Source organism: Microcebus murinus, chromosome 1 (genome assembly GCF_040939455.1).
Source record: "Microcebus murinus isolate Inina chromosome 1, M.murinus_Inina_mat1.0, whole genome shotgun sequence".
NCBI classification, from domain to species: domain Eukaryota; kingdom Metazoa; phylum Chordata; class Mammalia; order Primates; family Cheirogaleidae; genus Microcebus; species Microcebus murinus.
In genome coordinates this window covers 78,675,506-78,702,553 of record NC_134104.1, presented here as the reverse complement: position 1 = coordinate 78,702,553, position 27,048 = coordinate 78,675,506, and the positions used below count along the sequence as shown (strand labels likewise).

At 57.1% G+C, this 27,048-nt stretch overlaps 1 protein-coding gene across 1 annotated transcript; it reads left to right on the top strand.

Moving 5' to 3' along the window:
• The first annotated feature begins 868 nt into the window (after nucleotides 1-868).
• On the top strand, nucleotides 869-20,744 carry EPHB3 (EPH receptor B3). The gene is made up of 16 exons (XM_012736855.3): nucleotides 869-1,437; nucleotides 9,959-10,023; nucleotides 11,185-11,857; nucleotides 14,260-14,415; nucleotides 15,166-15,516; nucleotides 15,639-15,763; nucleotides 15,953-16,112; nucleotides 16,191-16,299; nucleotides 16,717-16,769; nucleotides 17,797-17,919; nucleotides 18,018-18,265; nucleotides 18,738-18,953; nucleotides 19,065-19,214; nucleotides 19,307-19,500; nucleotides 19,591-19,746; nucleotides 19,850-20,744. The coding sequence occupies exons 1-16, from the start codon at nucleotides 1,320-1,322 to the stop codon at nucleotides 19,956-19,958; spliced, it is 3,006 nt and encodes a 1,001-aa protein (XP_012592309.1). The 5' UTR covers nucleotides 869-1,319; the 3' UTR covers nucleotides 19,959-20,744.
• The last annotated feature ends 6,304 nt before the right edge of the window (nucleotides 20,745-27,048 follow it).

The following is a 27,048-nucleotide window of genomic DNA, read 5'->3' as shown; positions in this document are numbered from 1 at the left end:
TTTCAGCCCCTCTTACATGCAAGTTATTCTGAACTTCCCAATTCACTCAATGAATCACAGTTTCTCTCTCCCCTAGGTCTTCACACAAAGTGCATGTGTTCCCCCGCCCCGCAACGCACATCCTTCCCTCACTACTCATCTTTCCTATTGCAGCTTGGATGTCATTTCCTCAGGGCCGGACATTAGCTGTCCCCCTTACATGTGCTCCGTGAACTGTTCTTCCTCTACAATAACGCTTGTTACAGTCTACCAGGATGACTTAATCCTACCTGCCCCCACCGCTGAACTAGCTCCAAGACAACACAAACCTCTGTCTAGTATTGCGGTAGCACTATAGAGTCTTTGACACGTTGTGGGTGTTGAAAAATATTTGTTGAATGAACGATTAAATACACAGCTGAATGAGAGAATGCATAGACTGACAACGAGAAGGTCTAGGCCCGGCGGACGCCCCCCCCCCGTAGTGCCTAAGCTGCAGCCACACGGGGGCGTCCCAGGGCACGCGCCGGCCACCGGAGGGCGCCCCCGGCTCGTTGTAGCTGGCTGGCAGGTCGTCCGACTCAGCTTCGATTACTAATCGCCAATGTGCAACAGGGGGCGGGGTTCTCCTTCTGATGGACGGTATCGCTCCGCCCAATCTAATTCATCTTTTCCGTAGCCCCGCCCACTCCAGGCCCCAGGGACCCCGAGGGTGGGCCCGACGGAGGCGCGGCCAACTGAACTCCAGCTGAGCGCTCTCGAGGCAGAACCAGCGAGCCGGGCGGTCTGTGAGTGGGCGGCCAATCGCTAGGGGCGGGGCCGCGGCGTTGACGGGCAGGCGGTCGGTCCCGCCCCTCTCGCCCAGAGCGGCAGCGCCAGCGCAGGGCACAGCAGAAGTGAGTACGTGAGCGGCGCAGCAAGATCCCAGCTCGGACCCCGGACGGCACGCGCGCCTGAAGCCCCGGATCCAAGTCAGGCCCGCGGCGGACCGCCAGATTACTGTGCACCGTGAACCACGACCACCTGCACCCTTCCGTCCCGGCCCGCCTCCTCCAGTCCTCCGGCACCGAGCTTCCTAGCACCCGCGATACTCCTGGACCGGTCCGTCCAGATTCCCGCGGGACCGACCTGCCCGCACCTCCCGGAATCGGCGGCTCGCGGCGCCGCCTCGGTCCCGGAGCTGCCCGTCTGGATTGCACCCCCTCCTTGCCCGGATCTCCTAAGACCGTACGCAAACCTTCCCCGAAGACCCCGAGCGGACCTTCCCTTGGGTGTTCGCAGCCCCGCCGGCGGGGCCCGGCCCGGTGCGGCCCGGCTTGGCTCCCGGAGCCGCCCCGGCCATGGCCAGAGCCCGCCCGCTGTCGCCGCCGCCACCGCCGCCTCCGGGGCTCCTGCCACTGCTCCCTCCGCTGCTGCTGCTGCCGCTGCTGCTGCCCGCCGGCTGCCGGGCGCTGGAAGGTGAGGGGCGTCGGGGGGCGCGCCCGGGGTAAGGGGCCCCGGGTCGCCGGACTGCGGGCCAGGGAGGGCCGGCAGTGTGGGTCCGATTCGAGCTGAGCGCACGTCGGAGGCGGCCCCGCCACCCGCGCCCGCTTCAGGGCCGGAGGATGGGGTGGGGTGGACGCCCCCGGAGCCGCCTCGGAGGCTGGAGCTGGCTCCGAAGCCGGCGCTCCGCGGGTTGGGAGACCGCGGGCAGCCGGACTCGGGATGAGCGTCGCCGAAAGTCGCGGCCCGGCTGCGAGCTTTTGTGGGAGTATCTCACACTCGCGGCAGAGAAGCGGGGGCCCTCGACACCTCTCGGAGGCGGGGAAGTGTGGGCGACCCCTCAGGCAAGGCGGGGGCCGCGGGGCAGTGGCGGGTGGAGGTGAAGCGGGGCCCTCCAGGTGGGGGGAGCGGCGCTGATTAGGAACCCGCCGGAGTTAACTGCGAGAGTGTGAATGCGTGCACCCCGCTTTGTCAGGGGACGGCTGCGGGGGTGGAGAGGCGGTGGGGGGGCTGTTATTGTTTATGGTTTGCTGAGCGCCAGCTACGCGCGAGGTGCTGTGTGCGTGGGCGTTGCACCCTTCTCAGAGGCTCCCCTCCGTCTTCTAGCGGGGCGCCCCGAACTTGGGTCTTCCTTGAACCCCTGAAGTTGTGGGGTTTGCCCTAGGCAGCACGGGAACCGGTGCGTTACTCATTAACCGGTGGGAAAAGGCCCGGCTTCTCAATGGGTTCTGTGAAACCTGCCAAGACTGCTGCTGAGGGGGTAGCTCCAGCTTCCCAATGATTGTACTTGGATGAACAGCCCAAGTGTTGTTGGCCTTGGCAGGAGAGCTCACACATGCCACTTGACACAAGCCTGCCGCGGACAGGGGCACCAACACAGGTCACAAACAATAGGGAGGCCCACACACATTTACACACACCCCGTTTTCAACGAATTTTGGAGCCATTAAATGAGAGGGATAAACACCTTCCTTAAGGTAGTGAGAGGGACACCACAGAAATTTGGGGGAAATTGGAATATAGGCAGTACTTATTTTGAGCATCTTTAACAGATCAAGTCACTTTCTTAGTTTAGGAACAAAAACATACATTCTGTGTAACTTGATTTGTTCATGTGCTCACAATCGGGAAACTTAAAGGTTGGAAAGAAAAAAGAACACAGTTCAGAGAGAAAGGCATCTTCTAGCGCTTTCTCATTTTCTCCATGGGAAAACTGTTCTTATGATCCCCGACCCCTTTTATCTCTAAGCCCGCTGTGCTGACGGATCGATTCCCACGGGTGGGCACATGCAAATTCAGACCTACCCACCAAGGTCGCGCCCACACTGTCGAACACTCACCCACAAGTGTGTGATAGGATCGCAGGCGTGAGAAGCCTGTGTGGGGCTTTGTTGTTGATTGCCTTGAGGGTGTGAGCCAGGGAGCCTGTTGCAGTTGCCAGGTCTGTGTCTTCGCCCAGAAGAGACCTTGACACACATGCACTCATACGCACACTGAGGGGGCTGTATGTCACTCGTGTGTGTCGGGCCCCAAGGCCGTTGTTGTGGGTGTGGTAGGTGCCAGTGCTGAGAGCTGAGTGGGGGGTGTGGTTTGGGTCAGGTGAGCAAGGGCTACCTGAGGAGGCTAACCCCTTCCTTCCTCTCTTCCTCCTTTTCCTTCCTCACACCTCCCAGACCCGCTGGGGCAGGTCTTAGCAGGAGCTGGTGTCCAAGCATGAGACCAAGGAGCTGGGGGACCGACCAGGAGGCAGAGTCCACTTTCTCCCCATCCCCTCCTCTTTTCCTCCATCATCGAGTGAGAGCTCAGGCTACTCCCTGGCTGGGAGGACAGGCCAGTGTGGGGTGTCCCTAGGAAGTAGCAGTGCTTACGGGGTGGCTCTTACCAATTCCTTCACTTTTGCAATACCTCAGACCCTGTGCTCTTTGGTTTGTGTGCATGTGAGACTGTAAGAAAGAGAGATGCCAGGCGCTAACCCCAGCCCAGACCTTCCACCTACCTACTCTCTCTGGTTCTCCCTCATTGTGCGATGGGATGGTTACAGCACCAACCTCATGGGTAGCTGTGGGGACTGAGTTGTTACTATGCATAAAGTGCTTAGCACATAGTCATTGTTATTCAAGGCTTAGCTGTTATTTTCATTATTATTATTATTTCCCTGGGGTCTGCTCCTGGGGAGCCTCAATGAAACAGGTGTGTGCCCCTGCTGTGCTGGAGGGAAGTTAGTGGACACAATGATGATGGGGGGATGTCTCTCCCCATCTTCCTGCAGCTCCAAGGAGAGAAGAAACTGGAAGAGAGCTGGGTCAGTGGGCAGCTGTTCTCTGCCTATACCCCCTCCTCTATTCTGGAGCTTGAAGTATGGGATGGGTGGACTTCAAGGTCCTGGGCTATGACCAGAGGGCAGGGCTACACGGGTCTCTTAGCACTGAAGATCTCTTCAGGCCCCAAGCTTTACAGGTGGGGGTTCCAGCTTCCTCAATCCAACCTTCCATTTGCTTTGCACTTGGCCTTTGGGCTTTCTGCATCTAAGGATCATTATATTTAGGCCCAGGGTCTGGGAGCTGTGGGTGCTGCCTCTCATATACCCACTTGTTAGATGCTGTCTAGCACCTGGATTCTCTTCCTTCCCTGAACGCTGAGGGTTCCCCAAGACTCTGCATCCAAGGATCTCAGAATCTCATCAGTTTTCCATGTGGATGGAGCCAGGGAGGCTCCTTGCTTGTTTTCCCTGGTTGAAAAAACACCCCTCCCCTTGCCCTCTGATTGACTAACACCCCCCCCCCCAGTTGCCCTGGGATTTATGCACAGACACAGGGAAATGGGGCCCCCTTGTCACTATCCTTTTAAGTAATGCTCCCCAGTCCCCCAAAGCCCAGCTCATTCTCCTGTTCGGGACCATGAGTGGGTGGAGGAGAGGGGTCCGGTAGGGCGAGCAGACCAGGAATGGGGCCTGAGTTGAGGAATGGTGTCTGAACCACAGGGCCCTTGTGCCCAGATTAGGCTGGGGAGGTCCCTACCATGAACAGATCCTTTTGAGAAAAGAGAAACAGTTACCAGATCCTGAGAGGTAAGGCGGACACATCCTGCTCCAGCCAAGCCATGCTGAGTTGTCACTGCAGTGGAAACTGCCCCTGAGGGAACAAGGCAGTATGCGAGTCCGCCACTTCCTCAGAGACAGCAGGAGTGACCACTGAGGATGTGGGAGCTGAGGGGAGACAACGAGCTGGGATTTGGGGGGCTCACTCACTTGTTTGAGCTGCCTCTGGAACCCCCCACCCCATCCCTTGTCAGGAGCTGGCGCTTCAGAGCTGCGGATGAGGGACTGCGCAGGTATTTGGGGGAACCAGTTTGCTTGTCTCTGCCCTCCACTTAGCCAGAGCTGCTGCCGCCACCACTGCAGCCTCGAAAGCCGAAGCAGACTGAAGCTGCCATGGGCAAGGCCTCTGTCACCCGGCCTTCCACTAATTAAACAGCATGAAGAGGCTGAATCACCAGGCCTGCATAGTTTGAAAATTGTAGCCCTGCCTGTTGTGCTGAGTCAAACTGGTTTGTCGGGATTGGGCAGCTGGGGGTGGGGGGTGGAGGGAGACCGGGTACAGCTGGGCACCTGATGAGGTAGGAGAGGCCCCCTGCCCCAAGGGCTGGTCCCGGTGCCTGGCCTTCTGTCCCCTCTGCCCCCAGCCTCCTGGCCAGACCCCCTAGGTCAGCAACCCAGAGGAGGGCTGGAAGGGCTCATGGAAGGGCTAGCTAGCTGTCCATCCATCCTTCTGGCTGGCTGGCAGGGCCAGGGCTGGGGTGGGGGCACAGATGAGCACTGAGGCATCCGGGCTCTCTGCCCTGGCTTCTCCCTGCTTCTCTTTCCTCTCAGGTTTATTTAATTATAAATCCCCATGATCTGAGGGGAAGAATGAAAAACAAAATGTGTTCTCCGTTCTGAGATGCTCCCCTCCCCTCCATCCCTGCCTAGGGGGCCAAGGGGCGGTGGCAGGGGAGGAGGTGGCCTTGGGTGAGTTAGGCTCCCCCATGACATGTATCCTCTCCAGGTCCTGTGGCAGCTTCCCCCCAAGACCCCTTTCTCTAGCTGACCACCCTGAATGTACAGGCTGGTACACGAGTGTGCGCACAGACACGTGGGGGAGGACAGGGAACCAGATCCTTCTGCTTGGTGGCTGAGGTGGGGACTCCATGAAGAGAGGAAAGGTATTTACCTCAGAGACGGAATTGGCATGGAGCTTTCTTCCCCTCTCTTTGTAGGCAGGGCTGCAGGGTGCTCCTCCCTGCCCAGACCCTGGCTTCTGCCCTCCTGCCCCTGCACACTCTGCAGGCCTGGCCTGGGGCCTGACCTTTCCTTCCACCTCCACATCTCCAGTCTGGAGTTTGGGCTGGAGTTTCTTGCTCTGTCATCAGTTTTGTTTTCTTGTTGTTGTTTGTTTTTTGGTTTCCTGGGTCTCAATGACACTCCTGCTCCCAGGATGGGGTGCTCTGGGTGCTTGGGCCTGGGGTGCCATGGGGCCTGGCTCTTCACCAGAGCAGATGGCAGGTGCCTTTCCTACAGGTCAGGGTGCCTATGGTGTCCTCTTCGGGCCCTCCTCATGGTCTTCAACTTGTGTATGGAAGAGCCTTGCTCAAAGCTCCTGGGGACAAATCTCTTCATGGTGCCACCCCCTCCCCAAGGGCTCAGGGGCCCTTGAGACAATGCCATTGTGCTGGCAGGGAAGCGGCTTGCTGCTTGGGCAGGGTCTATACCTGGGGAGGCCACACCCAGCCACACCCAGAATCATCTTCATGCCCCTGCCCCACCCCTAGCCTCCTGACCTGACTGACAGCTCCTGCCTGCGCCAGGACAACAGGAAGCGCAGGGCAGGGCCTTGCGCCTTCCCAGTGCCTCCCGCCAAGGCTGACCCTTGCAAGAGTGGCCTGTGTGGCTGCCCTGCCTGAGCAAGAGGCACCATTTTGGGGACAGGACAAGGGTACTATCCTCTCCCAACTCTTTCCACACCACTTGAAGACATGCCATAAAGAGAACATGCTTACAGTGTGTGTGTGTATGTATGTGTGTGTGTGTGTTGCATGTGCATGCAGGATGTACTTCTGAGGCTTTACAAACTCTAGGTATTGATATTTGTACTATGTCTGTGTGCTCTTTGGGGGAGCTGTGGCAAGTTCCAGTGCCATTGGCATCTGTGTGTATGCAGTTGATTGCAGTCTGGCTGTGTACGAGCATGTCACCAAGTCTGCACAGGGAAACTGGTGTTTGTGTTTGTACTTTACACTGAAGACTGGCTTGTGGCTGGCGATAGTGTGTGCAATTGGGTGTATGCGGAGAGCGTACTGTTGGATTGGGTGTGCGTGCCCTCTGCGTATGCACATGTTTCAGAAAGTCTGTCCATAGGAAGGCTGTAGGGGTGGGTCTGCCCAAGGCAAGCCAGATCTGTGTATAAGAAAGATTCACTGTATGTGACTGTCTAAGGAAGACTAATCTGTTTGTACCATATGCATCTGTGTGTCTGAGAAAGACAGACCATGGCTCTGTGTGAAGCTGTGTGCATGTTTGTGGGCGGCTGTAGCTTTGTGTGTTTTTGTCCACCATATGTGTTGACTTGTCACTCTTTAGCCCCAGCGTTGGGGGATGAGCCCAGCCACTGAGAACTGGGTGCTGTGCATCTGGGTGTTTGTGTACAGGCGGGGGCCACACAGCTGCTGCCACGTGGCTTCTCTCCATGGCCCTGTGGAAAACCTGAAAGAGGTGTTGCTTCACCCCTGAGCATCAGAGCTCCAGTCCCAGAAAGAACCCACGCCTGGTGCTCACTTCCCTGGTATCTTTTTGGGGGGGCAGGTATGGTTTCCTGCCTACCAGAGCCCTGTGTCTGGGGTGGCCAGCTTCCCCTCTCAACTCCCTCTTGCAGACACATGGTTGGGCAGAGGGGAGTGGGGTGCACCGAGCAGCTGGCAGAGTTTGGAGATTGCTCACTCACTCTGCTTTTGTCCTTATCCCTGTCCCTCACATGCTCGGCCCCAGCCCGTGTGCACAGCACATGCACAGGCACGCGCCACACGCAGAGCAAAGGTGGGCTGGGGCTGTCCCTCCCCATGCCACAGGCAGATAGACTCCACAGCCCCCTCCTCCCACACCCTTCCCGGGGCTCGGACACTGGCAGCTCGGCCGCCGAGCAGGTCGCTGCCTCCCCTCCCCTCCTCTCCCCTAGAGAAGCGGGGAAACGAGAGCCCGCCGCCCGCCCTCCCCACCGGAGTGACCGGAGCCCTTCCTCAGGCACACATGACTCGAAATCCAAGTCCTCTCCTCATTAATGGGAAAAATGTGCCGAGATTGAGCGATGGCCAAGGCTGAGCGATGGCCAAGGGCCGATCCCTCCCTCCCTCTCTCGCTCCCCAGAAATTAAACAGAAATGAAGAGCCTCCCTGCCTCCCTCCCTCCTGCCGCCCGCCTCCCACCGTCCCCTCCTCCTCTCCCTCCTCTGAGAGCCAGCGCAGGGCTTGTTTTAAACTGTGGAGGAATCTGGCTGGAGGGGGAGGGGGCTGAATATTTGGGTTTAAACAGTTCCAGATGGGTTTGGCACAGGCTGAGCAGAAGGAAGTGAGGGAGAGGGAGGAGGGAGCCGCCGAGGAGCGCAGGGAGCCCTCGCCGCTCGGGCCGCGGGCGGGCTGGGGGAGGGGCGCGCGGCTCGGCCGGCTCCCGGGGACGGGGACGCTCCGGGCTGCTGGCTGGGGAAGGGCCACTTGGCAACCTCCCTCTCTGCCTCCGTCTCCTTGGGCCTCCTTGTCTCTCCATCTCACTGTCCTTTGTAGTCCGCCGCCGGCCATCCCGGCTGTCTGAGCCCAGCCCGCCGGCGCTGCACATCCCTCCCGCTCGGCCGCCCGCCCGCCTCTGTCGCCGCCTGTCTCTGGGCCCTACTGCTGAGCATCTCTGCTTCCTTCCAGCACTTTGCTTCCCTCGAGTACCCCCTGCCAAATGTCTGCGTCTGTCTGTCTGTCTGTCTGCCTGCCTGCCTGCCTGCCTGCCTGCCTGCCAGAGGGGTCCTCAGGCCAGGAGGAGGAGGCTGGGAGAGCTCACCTTGTGGCCCAGTCATCCAGGGACTGGTGACCGTTCGGCAGGAGGGAGCCTTGCTCAGGGCAGTAATCAGCTGCTTCCCTGCCCTCTGGCCTCACATGGGGGACTTGGGTCACAGCTGCCCTGTCCACCCACTGGGTCCTCCTCTGTCTTGGGCTCAGTCTCAGACTCCAGAAACCACTGAAAGCTGCAGTTCCATAGCCTGTGGGGTTTGGGTCATCCCTGGCTGCCCCACTGTTGATTTAGAGACCTCCAGATGTTCGGGGTGACCCTGCCCCATTCCAGCTCAAAGTTGAGGGAGGAACTACTGGCCGCCCTGCCTCCCAGGCTACAGGAAAGGAGTTGGAACCTCTTCCCTCCCTTTCCTGCTCCCAGGTCTGATCTTGGGGTCGCACTGTCTTTCAGATAATAGATTGTCCAGCTAGAACCCAGAACCAGATTCTTAGGGGAGTGAGTTTATGTCAGAAACATTAATGGGACCCTCCTATGAGGGGGAAACAGAAAAGAAACTGCAGCTGAGAACATAGGATTGTGTTATGACAAAGCCTCTGGCACTTAATGCACAGAAGGCGGCATCTAACCCTGACTTGGAGGTTCAGGGAAGGCCTCCTGGAGGAGGTGGCAGCTTGGTTGGGACTTAAAGGATACTCAGGAGTTAGTTCTCCAGGCTTTCTCCTGTCTCTCCTTTGTAGAGGGACTTATTGCAGTCAGACTACAAGCGGTTAGTTTTGGAGTCAGACAGACCTGAATTTGAGCCACTCTCCATCCCCTCACCCCTAGTCCCAGCAGTTTTACCTTAGGCAATATATTTATTTCCTCTGAGCATCTCCTCTGTAAAAGGGAGTCACTTCTTCCAAGGATTGCAGGGAGAATTGAACTAGGAACTGGGTCTTGGGGACTCAACACCCCATCCTCACAGAGCACTCCTGCCCCATCCCCCGTAGGGTGCTGAGTAGGAGGCTGGGTAGGGGCTGGCTCTGGCCTGTAACTGCCCTCCCCTTTCCCTGGGCGGTGTGTGGGGCTGGGCCTTTGTGCTGGGAATGGAGTCAGGGGAGGCCAGGGCCAGGGTCTGAAGCACACAGCCCTTTGTTCCAGGATAAAGGCCTTGCCGGCCCCTTTGTGTGGAGATTAGCAGAGCCTGTAGGTGTGTGAACCGGCCTCTGCTCCCGCCTCATTAACCCAGGCTTGGGGTCAGCAGGGACACCCACCCTAGCCTGCCAGACTTGACATCTTTGGGGCTGTGACATCTCTGGGGATGGCTGCAGGGTCTCCTCTGGGGTAGGGTTGGGGAACTGGGGACTTTGAGGCCTTGGGGTGGGGTGGGGTATCTGGTGAGAGTTGCCTCTCCTGGGTCCTGGACTTTCTTGAGCGACCTTTTCCCCCATCCTGACATTAGCCCCTGACCTTTCTCTTCTGTTGTTTCCCCAGAGACCCTCATGGACACAAGATGGGTGACGTCTGAGTTGGCATGGACGGCTCATCCAGAAAGTGGGGTGAGACTTTCCCATCATTCTCCTGAGCGCTGGTTGCCGTTAGGCTGCCCCCCACCTCCCAGCGCCCGTGCCCCTCACCTCACCAGGGCCTGGGAAGGGCTGCCTCTGCTTGTCACCCTCACCTCCTGTGGCATTCCCACCTCCTCGCTTGTCACCTCCCGAAGCACCTGATTGTCCTCCTCTGCCAGTGCTTTTCTCTTGCCTTTCTCTCTTCTGCCTGCCTGTGTCCCTCCATAAGTCCCATCTTTGTCCCGTTCTTCCTCAGCCTGTCTTCAGTCTGTTCCCATCCCTCTCTGCCCTCTGCCGCCTCTGCACATTCATCCCTATCATCTTCCTGGGTCTCTGGGAAGAGCCCTGGCTTAGAAACGAGGAAACTTTGGTTCCAGATCTCTAACTTGCTGTGTGACCTTGAGCAAGGCAGTTTACTTTTCTGGGTCTCCATTTCTTGACTATTAAATTCTTGTAGTCCTACTGACATCTCTAAAATAATTTGAATTAACCCCTGTGGCCTTCATGGCTGTATCAAGCCTTATAACCCTGGTGTACGAGGGCACTATAGGCCCCGCAGTCACCAGGCCTGACTGTGTGACCTTGGGCAACTCTCTGCCTTCTGTGAGCCTTGGCTTCCTCATCTCTAAAATGAGGACAACAGATGCACCTCCTCATGGACTCGTTGTGCAGTGTGATGGTGATAGTGACAGCCAGCATTTGTTGAATGCCTGCTCTGTGTCAGGCACTGTTCTAAGCCCCTTACATATTTTAGACTGATTTAATTCCTCATAGCCCCATTTAATTCCAATCAGTCCCATTTTACAGATGATGAAACTGAGGTATAAAGATAATAAATATTATCCTAATGCTTATATAGTACTTACCAAGTTGCCAGCCCTGTTCTAAGTGCTTTATTCATTTAAAGTCAATATTCCTTACATGTCTATTATCCCCATGTTACAGATGGGGAAACTGAGGCACGGGGCAGTTAAGTGACTTGCCTGTAGTCACATAGCAAGCAGAGAGGTGGGAGTTGAACGTATATAGCCTGTGTGCTGAGCCACTACACCACAGAAACATCTCTGTGGAGTAAATATAGCAGATCTGGACACAAGGGAAACACTTGGCCATTGTTGGCACTCACTGTCTTTTTCATTGTTCCATGTGCAGTGGGAGGAGGTGAGTGGCTACGACGAGGCCATGAACCCCATCCGCACATACCAGGTGTGTAATGTGCAGGAGTCAAGCCAGAACAACTGGCTTCGCACGGGCTTCATCTGGCGGCGAGATGTGCAGCGGGTCTACGTGGAGCTCAAATTCACCGTGCGTGACTGCAATAGCATCCCCAACATCCCTGGCTCCTGCAAGGAGACCTTCAACCTTTTCTACTACGAGGCTGACAGCGATGTGGCCTCGGCCTCCTCTCCCTTCTGGATGGAGAACCCCTATGTGAAAGTGGACACCATTGCTCCTGATGAGAGCTTCTCTCGGCTCGATACTGGCCGTGTCAACACCAAGGTGCGCAGCTTCGGGCCACTTTCCAAGGCTGGCTTCTACCTGGCCTTCCAGGACCAGGGCGCCTGCATGTCACTCATCTCTGTGCGTGCCTTCTACAAGAAGTGTGCATCCACCACCGCAGGCTTCGCGCTCTTCCCGGAGACCCTCACTGGGGCGGAGCCCACCTCGCTGGTCATTGCTCCTGGCACCTGCATCTCTAATGCTGTGGAGGTGTCGGTGCCACTCAAGCTCTACTGCAATGGCGACGGGGAGTGGATGGTGCCTGTGGGCGCCTGCACCTGTGCCACCGGCCATGAGCCAGCTGCCAAGGAGTCCCAGTGCCGCCGTGAGTGGGGGCTGGCCTTGGGGGGATGGGAGGGAGGCCTTTGACTACAGCCACCTACCACCCCCGGCCTCTGCTTGCTGTCTGTCTAGGAGACCTGGCATCGGGTCTGGGAAGAGTGGGTATCACATGTGGAAAATGTGGGCTAAGAGAAGGAAGATAAGAGAGATAAGGAGAGACACAGGATAGTAAGAGAAAAATGAAACTAAAGAGAGAGAAAGAGAAACATGAAGAATCCTTGACAAGCTGGCACCTGGAGCACCTGGTCAAGGGCCTAGGAGGTGGGCAGAGTTGCCCCTTTGTCCTGCCCCTAGTGTACGCTTCACACTGCAAGTACAGGGCTGCAGGCACCTCATGTGTGGGTAGCATTTTGCCTTGGGGACTCACTGAGAGGTAGTATATATAGCACAGTGGTTAGGTGCCCAGGCCCTAAAGTCCTGAGTCTTGACTCTGTCACTTACCACTTATGTGACCTTGGGCAAGTTACTTAGCTCTCTGAACTGTGGTTTGCTCATTTGTAAAATGAAGATGTTAAGGATTCCTTCCTAGGGTTATAGTGAGGCTTAAGTGAGCAATGCCGCATGTGCCCTTAGAACAGCGCCTGGCACATGTGAGCATGAACACTGTGTCAAAATTGGCTGGGAGTCTCAGGAGCACTGGGATGCATGGAAGACGGGGACTTTTTTGCCTTTATTTTATACATGAGGAGGTTAGGAGGCTGGCCTCTGGTGGCTTGTCAAGGCTCATAAGACCTTACAATGTAGTAGGCCTCCCAGTTATAAAACCCATTTGTGTAGGGGTCTCTCATTTGACCCTCACCACACATCGGAAGGTAGATTCACGTGATCTCCCTATTTGGCCAACAGGGAAATTGGTCTGAGAGAGGCCCTGTGTTCAAGGCCCCGCAGCTAGGAAAGGTGGGGGGCGGTGCTAAAGCTTCATCCAGGGCTCTAGCATCCAGGACAAGGGGCCCAGGGCCGTGTCTTCATTTCTTCTGCCCAATTCTCTTCCCTGGGGCTTGTACCCTGTAGCTCTGAGTGGTGGGAGATGACTCTTACCACCGCCCTAGTGTGAGGGGGCTTGGCGACATGCAACAGGCTGTGAGGCTTGGTGTTGTCGTGGGAAGGTGAATAGTGCCTTACCCGGCCCCTCTCCGCTTCTCTATGGGAACCTGCCCTGAGATTTCCTCTTCCTAAGTGGAGAAAGGGGGTGGGGTGATGAGCCTGACAGCCTGAAGAGGGGCTGACACTCTGCAGGTCCCTGGCAGGAAATGCATGCTGGTTCCCATAGCAACCATGCTGGCCTGGCCTCTGCCCCCTCCCCCACGGGCTCAAAAGAGCTAGGATGGAATATCACCTTGGTGAGGGGAGATTAAACCCCAGAAAAGGGCAAGTCCCAGCTCTGGGCATTCTACACTCTGCGTGATTCCCCCTCCAGAAGTAGTCATGTAGGTAGGCTGACAATATTTACTGTGTCCAGGACAGTCGTGGTTTATGCCCATTGTCCTAACATAATTATTACTAGTGTCCCCTTTCACTCTCAGATGCTCCAATTTGAATAATCAATTATATAGCCGCCCTAGACAAGGGCAATCTGCAGAGCCTACGCCTGGGGCCCAGTGTCAATGGCAGGAGAAGAGACTGGGCTGTTCAGACATGGGGCTCTGGGCTCGCTCTGGGGTGAGTCCCCTTGCGGATGCTCTGAGGCCTCTGAACTCTGGGTGACCCCAGCCTTCCTGCTTGCTTTCTTTCTCTCCTTTTCTCACCCCTCCTCAGCCCCCACCCTGCCCAAGGGCAGAAAGGAGCTGCTGCCCTGCCTCTGGTAGGCAGGGAGAGAAGTTGGGTGTGGAATTTGGAGGCCCCACCTCCTGGATGTTCTAGGATGTCCCTGAGGGTCCTCAAGAATTATTTTCCTAGAGCTTCAGGGAGGGGTGGGGGCATTGCAATGGAGTCCAGGGTGCTGCTGGCCTGCTGGTCTCTTCCCCATGCCCCTTTTTGCCTTGGGGACTCATCTGCTCCTTGAGAAGTAGTCCATGTGCACAGTGCTCGGGTGGTTAGGTAGTACGTATAGCACGCCCCCTCCACTTCCTCCTCCTCTCTCTCACTTCCCTGCCTCAACAAGCCCAGGCTGTCCAAGTGATGGGCTGACGTCTTCGTCCGTGAGGCCCCGGGCTTGGGTTGAGGGGGGCCGGGGCGGGAGGAATCCGCTGACATGGGGTTTCCGTGGGGCAAAAGGGCCTTTTGTAGCTGCAGCCGAAGTTGGGCAATCCCAGCGTTGCCCCCACAGTGTAGGAGGCGGAGGGGCCAAGACCCAGGCTGGGGACGAGCCAGGTTCTCACGGGGCTGTGGAGGCCTGGTGTCTTTGGGGAAAGGGCTGAGCACCGTCCATCCTCTTCTCCCCCATAGCCTGCCCCCCTGGGAGCTACAAGGCGAAGCAGGGAGAGGGCCCTTGCCTCCCCTGCCCCCCCAACAGCCGCACCACCTCACCAGCTGCCAGCATCTGCACCTGCCACAATAACTTCTACCGCGCAGACTCGGACTCTGCAGACAGTGCCTGTACCAGTGAGTGAACTCGTCCTCTCTCACCCTCCCCAGCCTTCCCCTGGGGGCCAGCCCGGTGGGCTTAAGCAGTCACTATGTATCCCCATTTTCCAGATGGGGATCTGAGGCTCAGGGAGGTTAGATGTGCTCAAGATGGCACAGTGGGGAGGTGACTGCCCCTGAGTCAGAATGCAGGTCGGCTGGCTCATTCCTTCCCCCAGCACTTAATAAGCAGCTGCTAGCTCCTAGCTGGCATTAGGAACCGACGGGGGCCCTCTAGCCCATCGCCCTTTCCACTGTAGAGAATTGCTGCTCTCCTGGCCCAACTCTAACCATGGAGGGAGCCTCATCTTCCCACTTTCTTCCTGCTCTGGCCTTTAGTGTGCCAGGCATTGTGCTGGAGAGGTAGAAGAGAAGATATAGTCACTGTCCTAAAGGAGCTCACAACCTGGAGACAGATGTGAAAACACAAAATGAGCATGTAACGTGCTAAGTGCTGGGTAGAAGGCTATCCCGGCATTGTGTCACAATAGGAGTGCAGAGGATGGGGGAGGATGAATCAAGGAAGGCTTCCAGGAGGAGGTGACATCACAAGTTGAGTCTTGAAAGATAAATGGAGTCTGCCCCATGAAGAGGTATAGGAAAGGTATTCTGCTTACTAAAGCAGAGGAAGACAAGGAGGTAGGAAGAGGTTGGAGTGTGCAGACCTCTGGGCAGAAGGTGGGTCCTGGGTCCCCCAGCTCACTGCCTTCTCCCTCGTGTTCCCCTCAGCGGTGCCATCTCCACCCCGGGGTGTGATCTCCAATGTGAATGAGACCTCGCTGATCCTCGAGTGGAGTGAGCCCCGGGACCTGGGTGGCCGCGATGACCTCCTGTACAATGTCATCTGCAAGAAATGCCGTGGGGGCCCTGGGGCCGGGGGGCCCTCGACCTGTTCACGCTGTGATGACAATGTGGAGTTCGTGCCTCGGCAGCTGGGCCTGACGGAACGCCGGGTCTACATCAGCCATCTGCTGGCCCACACACGCTACACCTTCGAGGTGCAGGCAGTGAACGGCGTCTCGGGCAAGAGCCCTCTGCCGCCCCGCTACGCTGCTGTGAATATCACCACCAACCAGGCTGGTGAGGAGGGGCACAGGAGGGCAGCGCCTGCTAAGGGACCACCAGGGGTCCCGTGGGAGCTGGGTCTTTGGGAAGGATGCCAGTGCCCAAGGAGCCCCTGGTGAGCAGCTGCTCTTCTCCAGCCCCGTCCGAAGTGCCTACGCTGCACCTGCACAGCAGCTCAGGAAGCAGCCTGACCCTGTCCTGGGCGCCCCCGGAGCGGCCTAACGGCGTCATCTTAGACTACGAGATGAAGTACTTTGAGAAGGTCAGAGCCTCAAGGGGCAGGAGGAGGCCTTGGGCTGAGCTGGGCTGGGGAGATTCCCCCCACGTAGTGTCAGGGGCCCTTGGGAGCAAGGCCTTGGGTACTGAGGGGCCATGGGCCAGGCCTGGCTGTGGACAGGTGGGTGGGCCCCGGGACCTGCCTGAGGAAGCTGCTTCCCTCCTGGCATTGCAGAGTGAGGGCATCGCGTCCACAGTGACCAGCCAGAAGAACTCCGTGCAGCTGGACGGGCTGCGGCCCGACGCCCGCTACGTGGTCCAGGTCCGTGCCCGCACGGTAGCTGGCTACGGGCAATACAGCCGCCCAGCCGAGTTTGAGACCACAAGTGAGAGAGGTACGTAGACGCCTTGCGCCTGGCCCTGCCCGGCCCGTGCTGCCCACCCTCCACTCACCAGCCCATTCTCCTCTCCAGGCTCCGGGGCCCAGCAGCTCCAGGAGCAGCTTCCCCTCATTGTGGGCTCTGCTACAGCTGGGCTTGTCTTCCTGGCGGCCATCGTGGTCATCGCTATTGTCTGCCTCAGGTACTCCCAGGCCCATGGCTGCTCTCATGGGCTGACCAGAGCTTCCCTTTAGCACCCTGGAGCCCTCCTGCCACATAGATGAACCTCCTCCTCCCTCAGACCCAGGGTCACGGCCTTCCTGAGCCCAACTCTCCCCAGGCTCTCCTTGCTGGCTAGGCCTCTGCAGCCCGTGTCCACGCCTTTATCCTCTCCTGGTCCCCCACACCCTGTCCCCTGAATCTATTGGCAGATCCCTCGGGCACTGAATCCTCTGAGCCCCTTGCCCAGAGACCCAGAGGCTGCTGTGACCACCAAATGTGGGACCAGATACCAAGCCATCCCCTGTGCCTTCTCTGCCCCTCCTGTGAGCCCAAGGGTCCCTAAACAAAGAGGGTTCTGGGACTTATCTCAGGCCTACCCACCACCCTTCTTCTCCAGGAAGCAGCGGCACAGCTCTGATTCGGAGTACACGGAGAAGCTGCAGCAATACAGTGAGTTTGTCTCCTCGCCCCTGCCTCCCCAAGCTCCCCCAGCCCTCTCCCCAGTCCTCTGCAGGGCTTGGAGGCACCCCTTTCCTTGCCTGGGACTTCGTTCCTTGTAGACGTGCCCTGAATGCCTCCCTCTTACTTCCAGGCAAGTGCCATTTGCTGCCCCCTACTTCATTCCAGGTACCCTGAGCCCCGACCTCACTCTTGTAGCCCCAGAAGTGACTGAGATGTGACCTCTGGCCCCAAAGGCAGTTAGTCCTGTGGGAGAGACAAGAGACATACACACAGGAAGCAATTAGAGAACAATTAAGTGCTGAGCCAGGTGTTCCTGTTGTAAAGGGCAGTAGAGTTTAGAGAAGAGGAAGGCTTCCTGGAGGAGGTGGGCTTGAGTTGAGCCAGGCAGGATGAGCAAGCAGGGTTTTGAGAAGTGGGGGGAGGGAGCCTCTGGAAGGTAGTGGGTGGGGTGTGGAGAGAGCCCAACTGTGGGGGCAGTGAGAAGACTGGTTTGACAGCTGCTGGGAAGCAGGGCTGGCCAGTCCTCGGAGGGTCGTGAAAGGCAGGCAGAGGGGTTTGGACTTGACTCCACCACAGGTAATTGGAAAGGCTCTCAAGCCCAGAGTAATACAATGAAAGTATTGTGTTAGGAAGACAGCGGTATGCAGGATAGCTCGATGGGAAAAGTCCAGAGGCAGAGAGCCCAGCTAGGAGGCTATTGCAATAGTCTGAGTGTTGATGGCCTGACAAGGTTGGGGCACTGGAAACAAGGGGAGGTTTGGGCGTGATGAGACAAGAGGGAGAAAGAAGAAGACAAGAATCCTAGATGTCCAGCCTTTGTGGCCACTGGCAGTTCTCGTGGGCTGGGGGTAGGGCATGGACACAGGAGAATGTGGGTCAGGCTCAGCGGAGAGTTATGGGCCCATCAGGCCTGAGAGTCTGAGGATGAGGCTTGAGGAGCTGTCCGGCTGTCCCCAGCCTGAGAGGCTGGCCTGAAGATCTGTCACTCTCTCATGTCCACCTCTTCTCCCTCCAGTTGCTCCTGGTATGAAGGTGTATATTGACCCTTTTACCTATGAGGACCCTAACGAGGCTGTTCGGGAGTTTGCCAAGGAGATCGATGTGTCCTGTGTCAAGATCGAGGAGGTGATTGGAGCTGGTGAGTTCCCTGGTGCACAGTGGGGTGGGGGGTGGAGGTGGGCTGGGTACAGGGGTGATCCCAGAAGTAGCTCATGACCTGTGCCCTGTGACCTGCAGGGGAGTTTGGGGAAGTGTGCCGTGGTCGCCTTAAACAGCCGGGCCGCCGGGAGGTGTTTGTGGCCATCAAGACGCTGAAGGTGGGCTACACTGAGAGGCAGCGGCGGGACTTCCTGAGCGAGGCCTCCATCATGGGGCAGTTTGATCACCCCAACATAATCCGGCTGGAGGGTGTGGTCACCAAAAGTCGGCCGGTTATGATCCTCACCGAGTTCATGGAGAACTGCGCCCTGGACTCCTTTCTACGGGTAAGAGCCACCTCCCAGCCTTTCTCCTTCCCCCAGAGAGCTGGGTCAGGCCAGCCACCCCTCCCCCAGGTCAGATAGACCCTACTCAAGTACACAAATGTTTATTGAGGTGGCATGGTGTAGAAACAGAGGGCTTTTCAGAGCCAGAATGATCAGAGTTCACATCCTGACTCTGCTCCTTACTGCCTGTGTAACCTCAGGCAAGTTACTTAACCTCTATGAGTCTCAGCTACCTTGGTTGTAAAATGGGAGTGGTAAGTGCTATTGAGTCCTTGTGGGGATTAATTGAGATGTTGTAGACAAGATGCATGACACATAGTAGGGCAGCTTACTTACCACCCTCAGTACACTCTGGACATGTTTGCAGGATAGACGGGCATAGTCTCTGAGGATTGGAGAGGGCGGGCAGGCAGTCAGACCAGGGGCCAGGAGAGAGGTGATGGGCCCACTTGAGCCTGCTTGTTGCTTTCAGCTCAACGATGGGCAGTTCACGGTTATCCAGCTGGTTGGCATGTTGCGGGGCATTGCTGCTGGCATGAAGTACCTGTCCGAGATGAACTACGTGCACCGTGACCTGGCTGCCCGCAATATCCTTGTCAACAGCAACCTGGTGTGCAAAGTGTCAGACTTTGGCCTCTCCCGCTTCCTGGAAGATGACCCCTCCGATCCTACCTACACCAGCTCCCTGGTACAGGAAGCAGCCGGGAGGGAGACTGGGGGCGGGGCCAACCAGGCAGGGGCTTGGGGCTGGGGGGCAGCCCTGAGTCACAGGGTGAAGGGCGTGTGCCCCCCCCACCAGGGCGGAAAGATCCCCATTCGCTGGACTGCCCCGGAGGCCATAGCCTATCGGAAATTCACTTCTGCTAGTGATGTCTGGAGCTACGGAATTGTCATGTGGGAGGTCATGAGCTATGGAGAGCGACCCTACTGGGACATGAGCAACCAGGATGTGAGTGGGGCCAAGCCAGAGTGGTTGGGTGGGTGGGAGCTGGCTGGGGAGCAGCGTGGTGGCTTACTCTTGCTTTCCCTGCCCTCACCCAGGTCATCAATGCCGTGGAACAGGATTACCGGCTGCCCCCACCCATGGACTGCCCCACGGCACTGCACCAGCTCATGCTGGACTGCTGGGTGCGGGACCGAAACCTCAGGCCCAAGTTCTCCCAGATCGTCAATACCCTGGACAAGCTCATCCGCAATGCTGCCAGCCTCAAGGTCATCGCCAGTGCCCAGTCTGGGTCAGTACCTCTGCCTCTGTTCTCACTGGGCCAGCAGCCCTATCCCTGCATCCTGTCCTCAGGACTCACTATGCCTTTCTCTTCCCGCAGCATGTCACAGCCCCTCCTGGACCGCACGGTCCCAGATTATACAACCTTCACGACAGTTGGTGATTGGCTGGATGCCATCAAGATGGGGCGGTACAAGGAGAGCTTTGTCAGTGCAGGGTTCGCATCCTTCGACCTGGTGGCCCAGATGACTGCAGAGTAAGTGTCTCAGATTTGGAGTGGCAGGGCAGGGGGCTGTAGACAGGGCCCAGGGTAGTAGACAGGAGGGAAGAGACTGATCCTGCCTTTGCTCCATCTGCAGAGACCTGCTGCGGATCGGGGTCACCTTAGCTGGCCACCAGAAGAAGATCCTCAGCAGTATCCAGGACATGCGGCTGCAAATGAACCAGACGCTGCCCGTGCAGGTCTGACATCCAGCTCCCACTGGAGGGATACCCTCCAAGGACTGTGCAGGGATTCTGACCAGCCGGCTGGACTTTTGGACTTTTGGATGCCTGGCCTTAGGCTGTGGCCCAGAAGATGGAAGTTCGGGGAGAGCCCAAGCTGGGACTTCTTCGGGCCTGTGCTCCCTCCCCAGGAAGTGTGCCCCAAACCTCTTCATATTGAAGATGGATTAGGAGATGGGGTGATGACCCCTCCCCAGACCCCTTGGGGCTCAGGCCTTCCTGCCTTCCAGTGGGGGATCCCCACAACCTCAGACTTGTCTGTTCTTCAGTGCTAGAGGTCCTGGCAGGGTCAGGTGGGGAGTAAGCCTGGGTTCTGTGGGGCCCAGCCCTGGCAGGGGTCTGGCCCCCCAGGTAGGCAGAGCTGTCCCTCCCTCAGGAACTGGAGGAGAGGACTCTGGGAATGGGGAAATGTGACACCCCCGCCCCCCCATCCTGAAGCCAGCTGACACCTCCAGTTTGCACAGGGACTTGTTCTGGGGGCTGAGGGCCCTGTCCCCACCCCTGCCCTTGGTGCTGTCATAAAAGGGCAGGTAGGGGCAGGCTGAAGAGCAGCCCCTATGCCCCCAGAGACTGACTCTCAGAGCCAGATATGGGATGTGTGTGAGTGTGTGTGTAAGTGTGTGTGTGTGTGTGTGTGTGTGTGCACGCACTGGCCTGCACAGAGAGCATGGGTGAGTGTGTAAAAAGCTTGGCCCTGTGCCCTGCAGTGGGGCCAGCTGGGCCGACAGCAGAATAAAGGCAATAAGATGATTCTCTGGCCCCTTCTTATTCCTCTTCCTCAAGCGGGATTCCTGATTCCCTCAAGTTCACAATCCCAGGCTGCTGAGCCTTCACAATTCCCTGGAGTCACTGGGAGACCAGGATCCAGGCCTGTCCAGGCTCAATTTCCCTTTTGTGCTCGGGCCTTATTGCTGTGAGCATCTAACAAACTTCTTGGAAGTGGGGCCTTAATGATGGAGAGCAAACCACAGCAGAGCTCTTTCCTTCTGGGGCACAGAGGATTGCTGGGCTGGACCCGGATGCTTCCAGGCAGGGCAGAGCTTCCTAGGGGACTCCTAAGTGGCCAGCTGCAGCTAGGGGTTAGCTCATTGCAGGCCTGGAAGCACTGGCTGCCTGGCCTTAGGCTGTGACCTTCCTGGGGCGGGAGCAGACACAGCAGTCTGGAGGGTGCTTCCCAGAGTCCTTTCACACATATTGCCTCTGAAGGAGCCCAGAGGAGAAGGGCTTGGTCAGTTCCCAGGGTCACGTGGCCAAGGACAAAGGGGGTGAGAGCCACTAGTGTTCAGACGCTGAGGCATGAAGCACCCTGAAGCACGGCTCCGCTTTATTGAGTGCTTACTATGCCCAGGCACTGGGCTACATGCCCCATTTATACACACAGATCTTATTTAATCTCACAGCAACCCAGCCTGAGAAGGAAATATTTTTATCTCCTTTTTACAGAGGAGGAAAAGGAGAGGTTAAGTAACTTGCCCAAAGTCGCTGAGCCAGTAAGTGAGGCCCGGGGCTGGGATTCCCACCCAGAGACTTGCCTGCACACTTGAAAGGTTCAGAGGATAAATAACAAGAAGCAGGGAGAGGGTTAGGAAAACAGCTTCTGGAAATGTCAAAGGAGAAAGCGGTGGGGAGCGCTCAGAGGTTTCCTGGCCTCAGAACCAGGCCAGGCTGGGGCAGAGGCGGGGGCGGGGGCAGGTGCCATCATTTTCCCAGTGTCGCTAGGGGCCCTTGGGTTTGCTCGGCTTGGAACAGCTTCCTGAGGTACCTGCATATCCTAAATCAGAGCATTGTTGGGCAGGACCCGGTAGGCGCAGAGGCATAGACAGACACTGTGGAACATAGATGTGGGGTTCGCATGTCGCGCCCCCAGATCTCCCGGGCTGCTTCCAGGCAGGGCAGAGCTTCCTAGAGGGATTCTCAGTGGGGGCTGCAGCTAGGCGCTAGTGCAGCTGCAGGCCTGGGAGCAGGCGGCCGCTGTTTCAGGTGCTGGGATCGAGGTCTCTGGGGCAGGCGAGGGCGGGGGCGGCCGCTGTCGGAGGGTTGCGGTTCGGTCCAGCGCCTGGGCGGCGGCTGCAGGCGGCGAACAGAGGAGGCGGGGAGCGGCCCGGGCGCAGCCGGCGTTGGCGCGGACTCTCCCTGCCCCTTGCCGCGCGCTCCCGCGGCGCCGGCTCCTTAGTATTCCCCCCACGGAGCCCAGCGCCGCGCCGCAGCGCGGGCGGGGGAGGGGCGCCCCGCAGAGCTCTGGCCCTCGGCGTCCCCCCTCACTCGGGGAGGGGTAAGGGGACGGAGCCCTTCCCCTCTCCCCCGCCTAGGCCTCCTTCTTTCCCGTGTCGGGGCGGAGGGAGAGGCCTGCCGGTGGTGGGTGGGGGGGGGCGATGCGGGGGGCCAGAGGTCATCCTTGGGCCCAGGCGCCGGAGCTGTCAACGGGACTAGGTGTTGCGAGCGGCCAGAGGAGGGGACGCGGGCCCGAGTGGCATCCTGCACACCCTGCTCCGCATTCCCCGGCTGAGGGCGCAGATAAAGGGGGGGGGGCGCTCCAAGGTCGTGCTCAAGTGTCCATTTCCTAATCCAGAGGCTCAGGAATGGGGAGTCGGTGGTCCATGACTCCTGAAGAGACTACCTCACCGGTGGTGACCCTATCCCGTCACCTTGACCAGTATAGAGGGAGTCTGTGTGGAGTGCGCGGAGACGCTGGGGTGGGGGCTCCACCTGCGGAGGTGTGACATCGCCCCCTACTGGGTCCGCAGGGAGGGCGGGAGCGTAGACTTTAAGCACCCAAAGGAGGAGGGGCCCTGGGAGCCCGACAATCAGGGGGACACTTGATGTGTGCGCCCCAGGCCAAGAATCTTGAGGGACATCTTGAGCCCCAAAATCCGGGGTGACTATGGTACTCTGTGGGATGTTTCCTTCTGCAGCACACCATACATTCCTCCCTCCTCGTGTATCCAGACGTCTTCTCCTTGCAAGGACACCCCTTTCCTGGCACTGGGCCACGAGACCGCAGACAGTGGCACATTACACTTCCCCATGCTACACCCACACCATGCCCCTTACTCCCTTACTCAGGTTCGCTCATCCTCAGCAGCTGGACCCTCCCTGGTCCCACCTCCTGGCCCATCTACTCTAAGAACTTTCCAAGACTGAGAAAAGGTGGGGGAAGGGATGCAAAGAAGGAAGGAGAAAAGCTAGCCCCTTCCTGGAAGGCCCCTCCCCAGTGCATTCCTACCTGAGCGGCCTGACCCTGCTACCTTAGTTCTTACGGGAAGCCCTGGGATGATGCCTCAAACCCAGCAGGGTTGCAGGGAGGGGGGCGGCCCTGGTTATGGCAGAGGAAGAAAGAGGGCACCTTTGCAGTTGTCTGGCTTTTCTGGAGGCAGATAAGGAGTGAGGGGGAATGAGGTTTTAGTCTGCCTAGTGTCGGCTAATTACACATTTCCTGGGGGCAGAAAATTAGATGTCCCAAGTTACTGCTTAAAAAGAGAAGCCAGTGAGAGCTGGGTGTTGAGGCTCGGAAGTGGGGAGCTCCCTCTCTCTTCCCCCATTCCACCTGCCTCATAGGGGCATTTGCAGCCCCCAAGGAGCCAGTTCTTGCCCTCTCTGAGCATGGAGAGTGGGCACAGCAAGGGAGGGTAAGCTGCTTTGGACTGTCCTCAGCCCCTGACCAAATCCCCTCCTCCAGGGTGGCACCAGGGCAAGGGACCTGGACAGCAATCCTTAGCTCTAAACCTGCGTGGCCAGACCCGGGATTAGAATCCAGAAATTGAGGGGCGACTAGGTAGTGCAGTGGGAAGGACTGCCAATTTAGAGTTTAGGCAGACCTGGGTTCAAAGCCCAGCTCTTTGGTTTCTTACACCTCTCTGCCTCAATGCCCTCATCTGTAAAAAGGTGTGGTGATCATTTCTATCTCATGAGATTGTTAAATCTGCTAACACATGTAGAGAATGTGCCAGGATCATAGTAAGTGCTCAAAAATGTTAGCTAATATTTTTTATTAATATGAAGCTTATATAAAATATAGAGACAGGAAAATGTTCAACAGTGCTTGGCACATAGCAGGGACCGAATAAACTAAGGTACTTGGGAAAATTTATTAAGCCCATTCAGGTCTCTGGAAGGGAGAGTTTGGGGGCTCCCTCTGGAAGGGAAGAGGACTAGGAAAGTGGCAATAAGAGTGCAGAAGCCCTTTAAGAGGTAGAGAATGCAGCAAGTTGCAGTGGGAGTGAGTGTAATAGTTTGTGGCTTCTGCATTTCCCCCCTGAGCGTGCTGACCCTGGGTCTGGTTGGGGGAATAGGCTCCTTCCCTCCAGTGTTCGTTCATTTATTCTTCAAGTATTTCCTGGACAACTACTAAGTGCCAGGCATTGTGCTGAGCACCAGGGAAAACTGTGATGAGCAAGAATAGAGAAAGCCGGTGCTTCGGAGACTTAAAGTCTAACGGGATAAGGATGTGATTCAAATAATCATATAAACAATTATATAATTCCAAGTTGGGGTAAATGTTACAGAAGAAAAGTTGTGTTGTGGGAATGAATCACAGCTAGTCTTGGGGAGGGTTGGAGGCTCTCTAACCAGTTATCTGATGCCCAGCAGAGAGAGCTGGGGTCCCCATTACCCTCTGGATCCCTTTAACCATTGCTGTCTGACCCTGAGCATATGTTCATTCACTCCCTCGCTCATTCACTTACTCAACATACCTTCATTGGACCTTCCATAAGCCAGTTCCAGTGTAAGGAGCTGGGGATATGGGGAGGATCCAGCTACAGCCCCCACTCCCCAGAGGTGTGCACAGCTGGGTGGGGGACACTGATATACAAGCCAACTAATACAGTGTGGTAAGTGCTACAGTGTAAGTGCTATAGCTAGGTAAGCACTGCCAGGTGCTGTAAGGAAGGGACCTAGACTGGGAATACTGCCATAAAAAGGCTGCCTGAGATGGTGATTCTTAAATTTAGCCATGAGGCCATATGGCAGTTAGCAAGAGGCAAGAAGGGAGCAGTATGTGCAAAGGTCCTGGAGCAGGTGAGAGCGGACAGGCTAAGAAACATTCCAACTCAGAGGATGAGGAAGGAACAGGGCTGTGTGCATATGATATGGACCAAGCTTTCCCTTTCCCATGATTTCTCCCCACCTGGGGCCACCCACTTCTCACAGCCCAGAGGGCCAGTCTTGGGCATCTGGTCCCAGCAGTTCTACACTTCCATGATATTTGTTGGGGACACTCTATGTTGCTACTTCCAACGCCCTCTGCTCTACTTCTTCCCTGCTGCAAGCCATGTTTATCCACAAATGTTTCTGACTGCATGATGCATTCTACTCCCATTTCTAAGGAAGAGCTCAGAGAGGTTAAATGACTAGGCTAAGGTCACAGAGACAATCACTAGCAAAGCCCAAATCCAAACCCAGCCAAACCTACCCACAATTCTGTGTTCTTCCCACTACCTCGGGATACCTTGGAAGGGGGCCCAGGGGAACTCAGAAGTGCACACCTGGATGGCACACCTTAGGCCCTTCCTGGGCCACTTCAGAGTGACAATCCCCACCTCCCAGGTCACTTTCATGGGCTACCTCAGCTTTCCTTTTTCAGAGAGGGCAGGAGAGGGGAGGGAGTGGGGGGGAGCTGGGCACCTGGGTGCTGCAGGTACTTGTCAGGAGGGCAGCCCAGGAAGGGATTAGAGTTCTAGCTTAGGGTGTGGGGCACAGGACAGACTGTGGCTCTCTCCCTCCACTCTCCCTCCCTGCCCCTCTCTGTTTCTCCTTAATTATTCCCATCTCATATAGTAGGAATGAAAACAGACTCAGGGGCTGACTGGAGGCCTTCTGTGACATCAGCCCCAGAGGTAGCTGCCCTGACCCTGACCGATGGGGGCTGGGAAGACCCCTTCCCTACTTTATTGTGGCCTGACCGAGAGAAGGAGAAAGGCAGGGATTAACTCTCCCCAATCTCTCTCCCTTGTCTGGGGACTGAATTTGGGGCAGGTATGAGAGGTGGTGCTTGCCTGAGGGGACCAGAAGGGTGTGTCCACAGGAATGCAAATGTGGTGGGTACTGGAGCTGACTTTCCCCAGACACCACTGCCTCCCACACACCCTGCCACACCTTCCCCGGAGCCACCCCAGCACCGCTCCTGGCCATTGTTCTCCAAACATCCCCTCCACTTATGGAGCCACCTCCATTATTGAAGTCTTCCCTTACACTGCCTTCCTCCCACCCTCACCTCCCTTGTCCTATCTGAGCCTCAGGCCACAGTCAGGCTTTTTCTGGAACTTGGTTCCTGCCCATCCAGATTCTTCTTGGCTTTCCCACCCAGATATTGACCTCTCACCTCTGGCAACCTCCTTGTGACGCACGCCAGACCTCTGGCAACCTCCTTGTGACGCACGCCAGGCTGTACCGGGAGCCTGGTCACCACTTAGCCATCTTCCCCAAGATTGCACGAGTGATCTCCCACCAGTTCCTCCTGTCTGCCCAATTTCCAAATCTCTTGTCCCCAAACCCTTCTTCTCCCGTAGCATTCCCCCACAGCAGCTGGTGCAGACCTTTCTATACTACTCAAGCCCCTAGTTGCATCTTCATCTCTTCTCAGCAGTTTCTCACCTTCAACTTGACTAAAATAATGCATCCTCTCAACACACACTCACTAAGACTTCTTCCTTGCCAGGCACTGAGCCTCAGGCAATGGAGATAAGTGAACCACCCTTAAGGAGCCCAAGGTCCAGTGGGGGAGAAAGACACGTGTCAGGGTGACATAGGAATATTCCAGATGTCACTGCTGGATTTGGAGGAGAATGCCATCATGAGAATAGTGCTTTGGGAAGTGGAGTGAGGCAGGTGTAGGATGGACTGGAGGATGTAGAGCTGGTGGCAGGAAGGAAGGAAGGGAAGAACACCAAGGTGTAGCTGAAGGGTAATAAGGTCCTGGCTGGAGATGAGGTGAGGAGGAGGAGGTGCTGAGGTGACAGGTATGAGGGCTCTCACAAAGGTAAGTAGCAACGTGCTTAGTGACTGATGGAGTGTGAGAGGGGAGAGACAGTAGATATTTCTGGGGACTGGCAATTGG

What these genes read in the sequence shown, in the direction of transcription:
- EPHB3 (XM_012736855.3), top strand. Translation starts at nt 1,320, where the DNA reads ATGGCCAGAGCCCGCCCGCTGTCGCCGCCGCCACCGCCGCCTCCGGGG. An exon ending in CAAGGAGTCCCAGTGCCGCC is followed by an intron (nt 11,858 to 14,259) that starts GTGAGTGGGGGC and finishes TCTCCCCCATAG; the next exon opens with CCTGCCCCCCTGGGAGCTAC. An exon ending in ATCGCCAGTGCCCAGTCTGG is followed by an intron (nt 19,501 to 19,590) that starts GTCAGTACCTCT and finishes CTCTTCCCGCAG; the next exon opens with CATGTCACAGCCCCTCCTGG.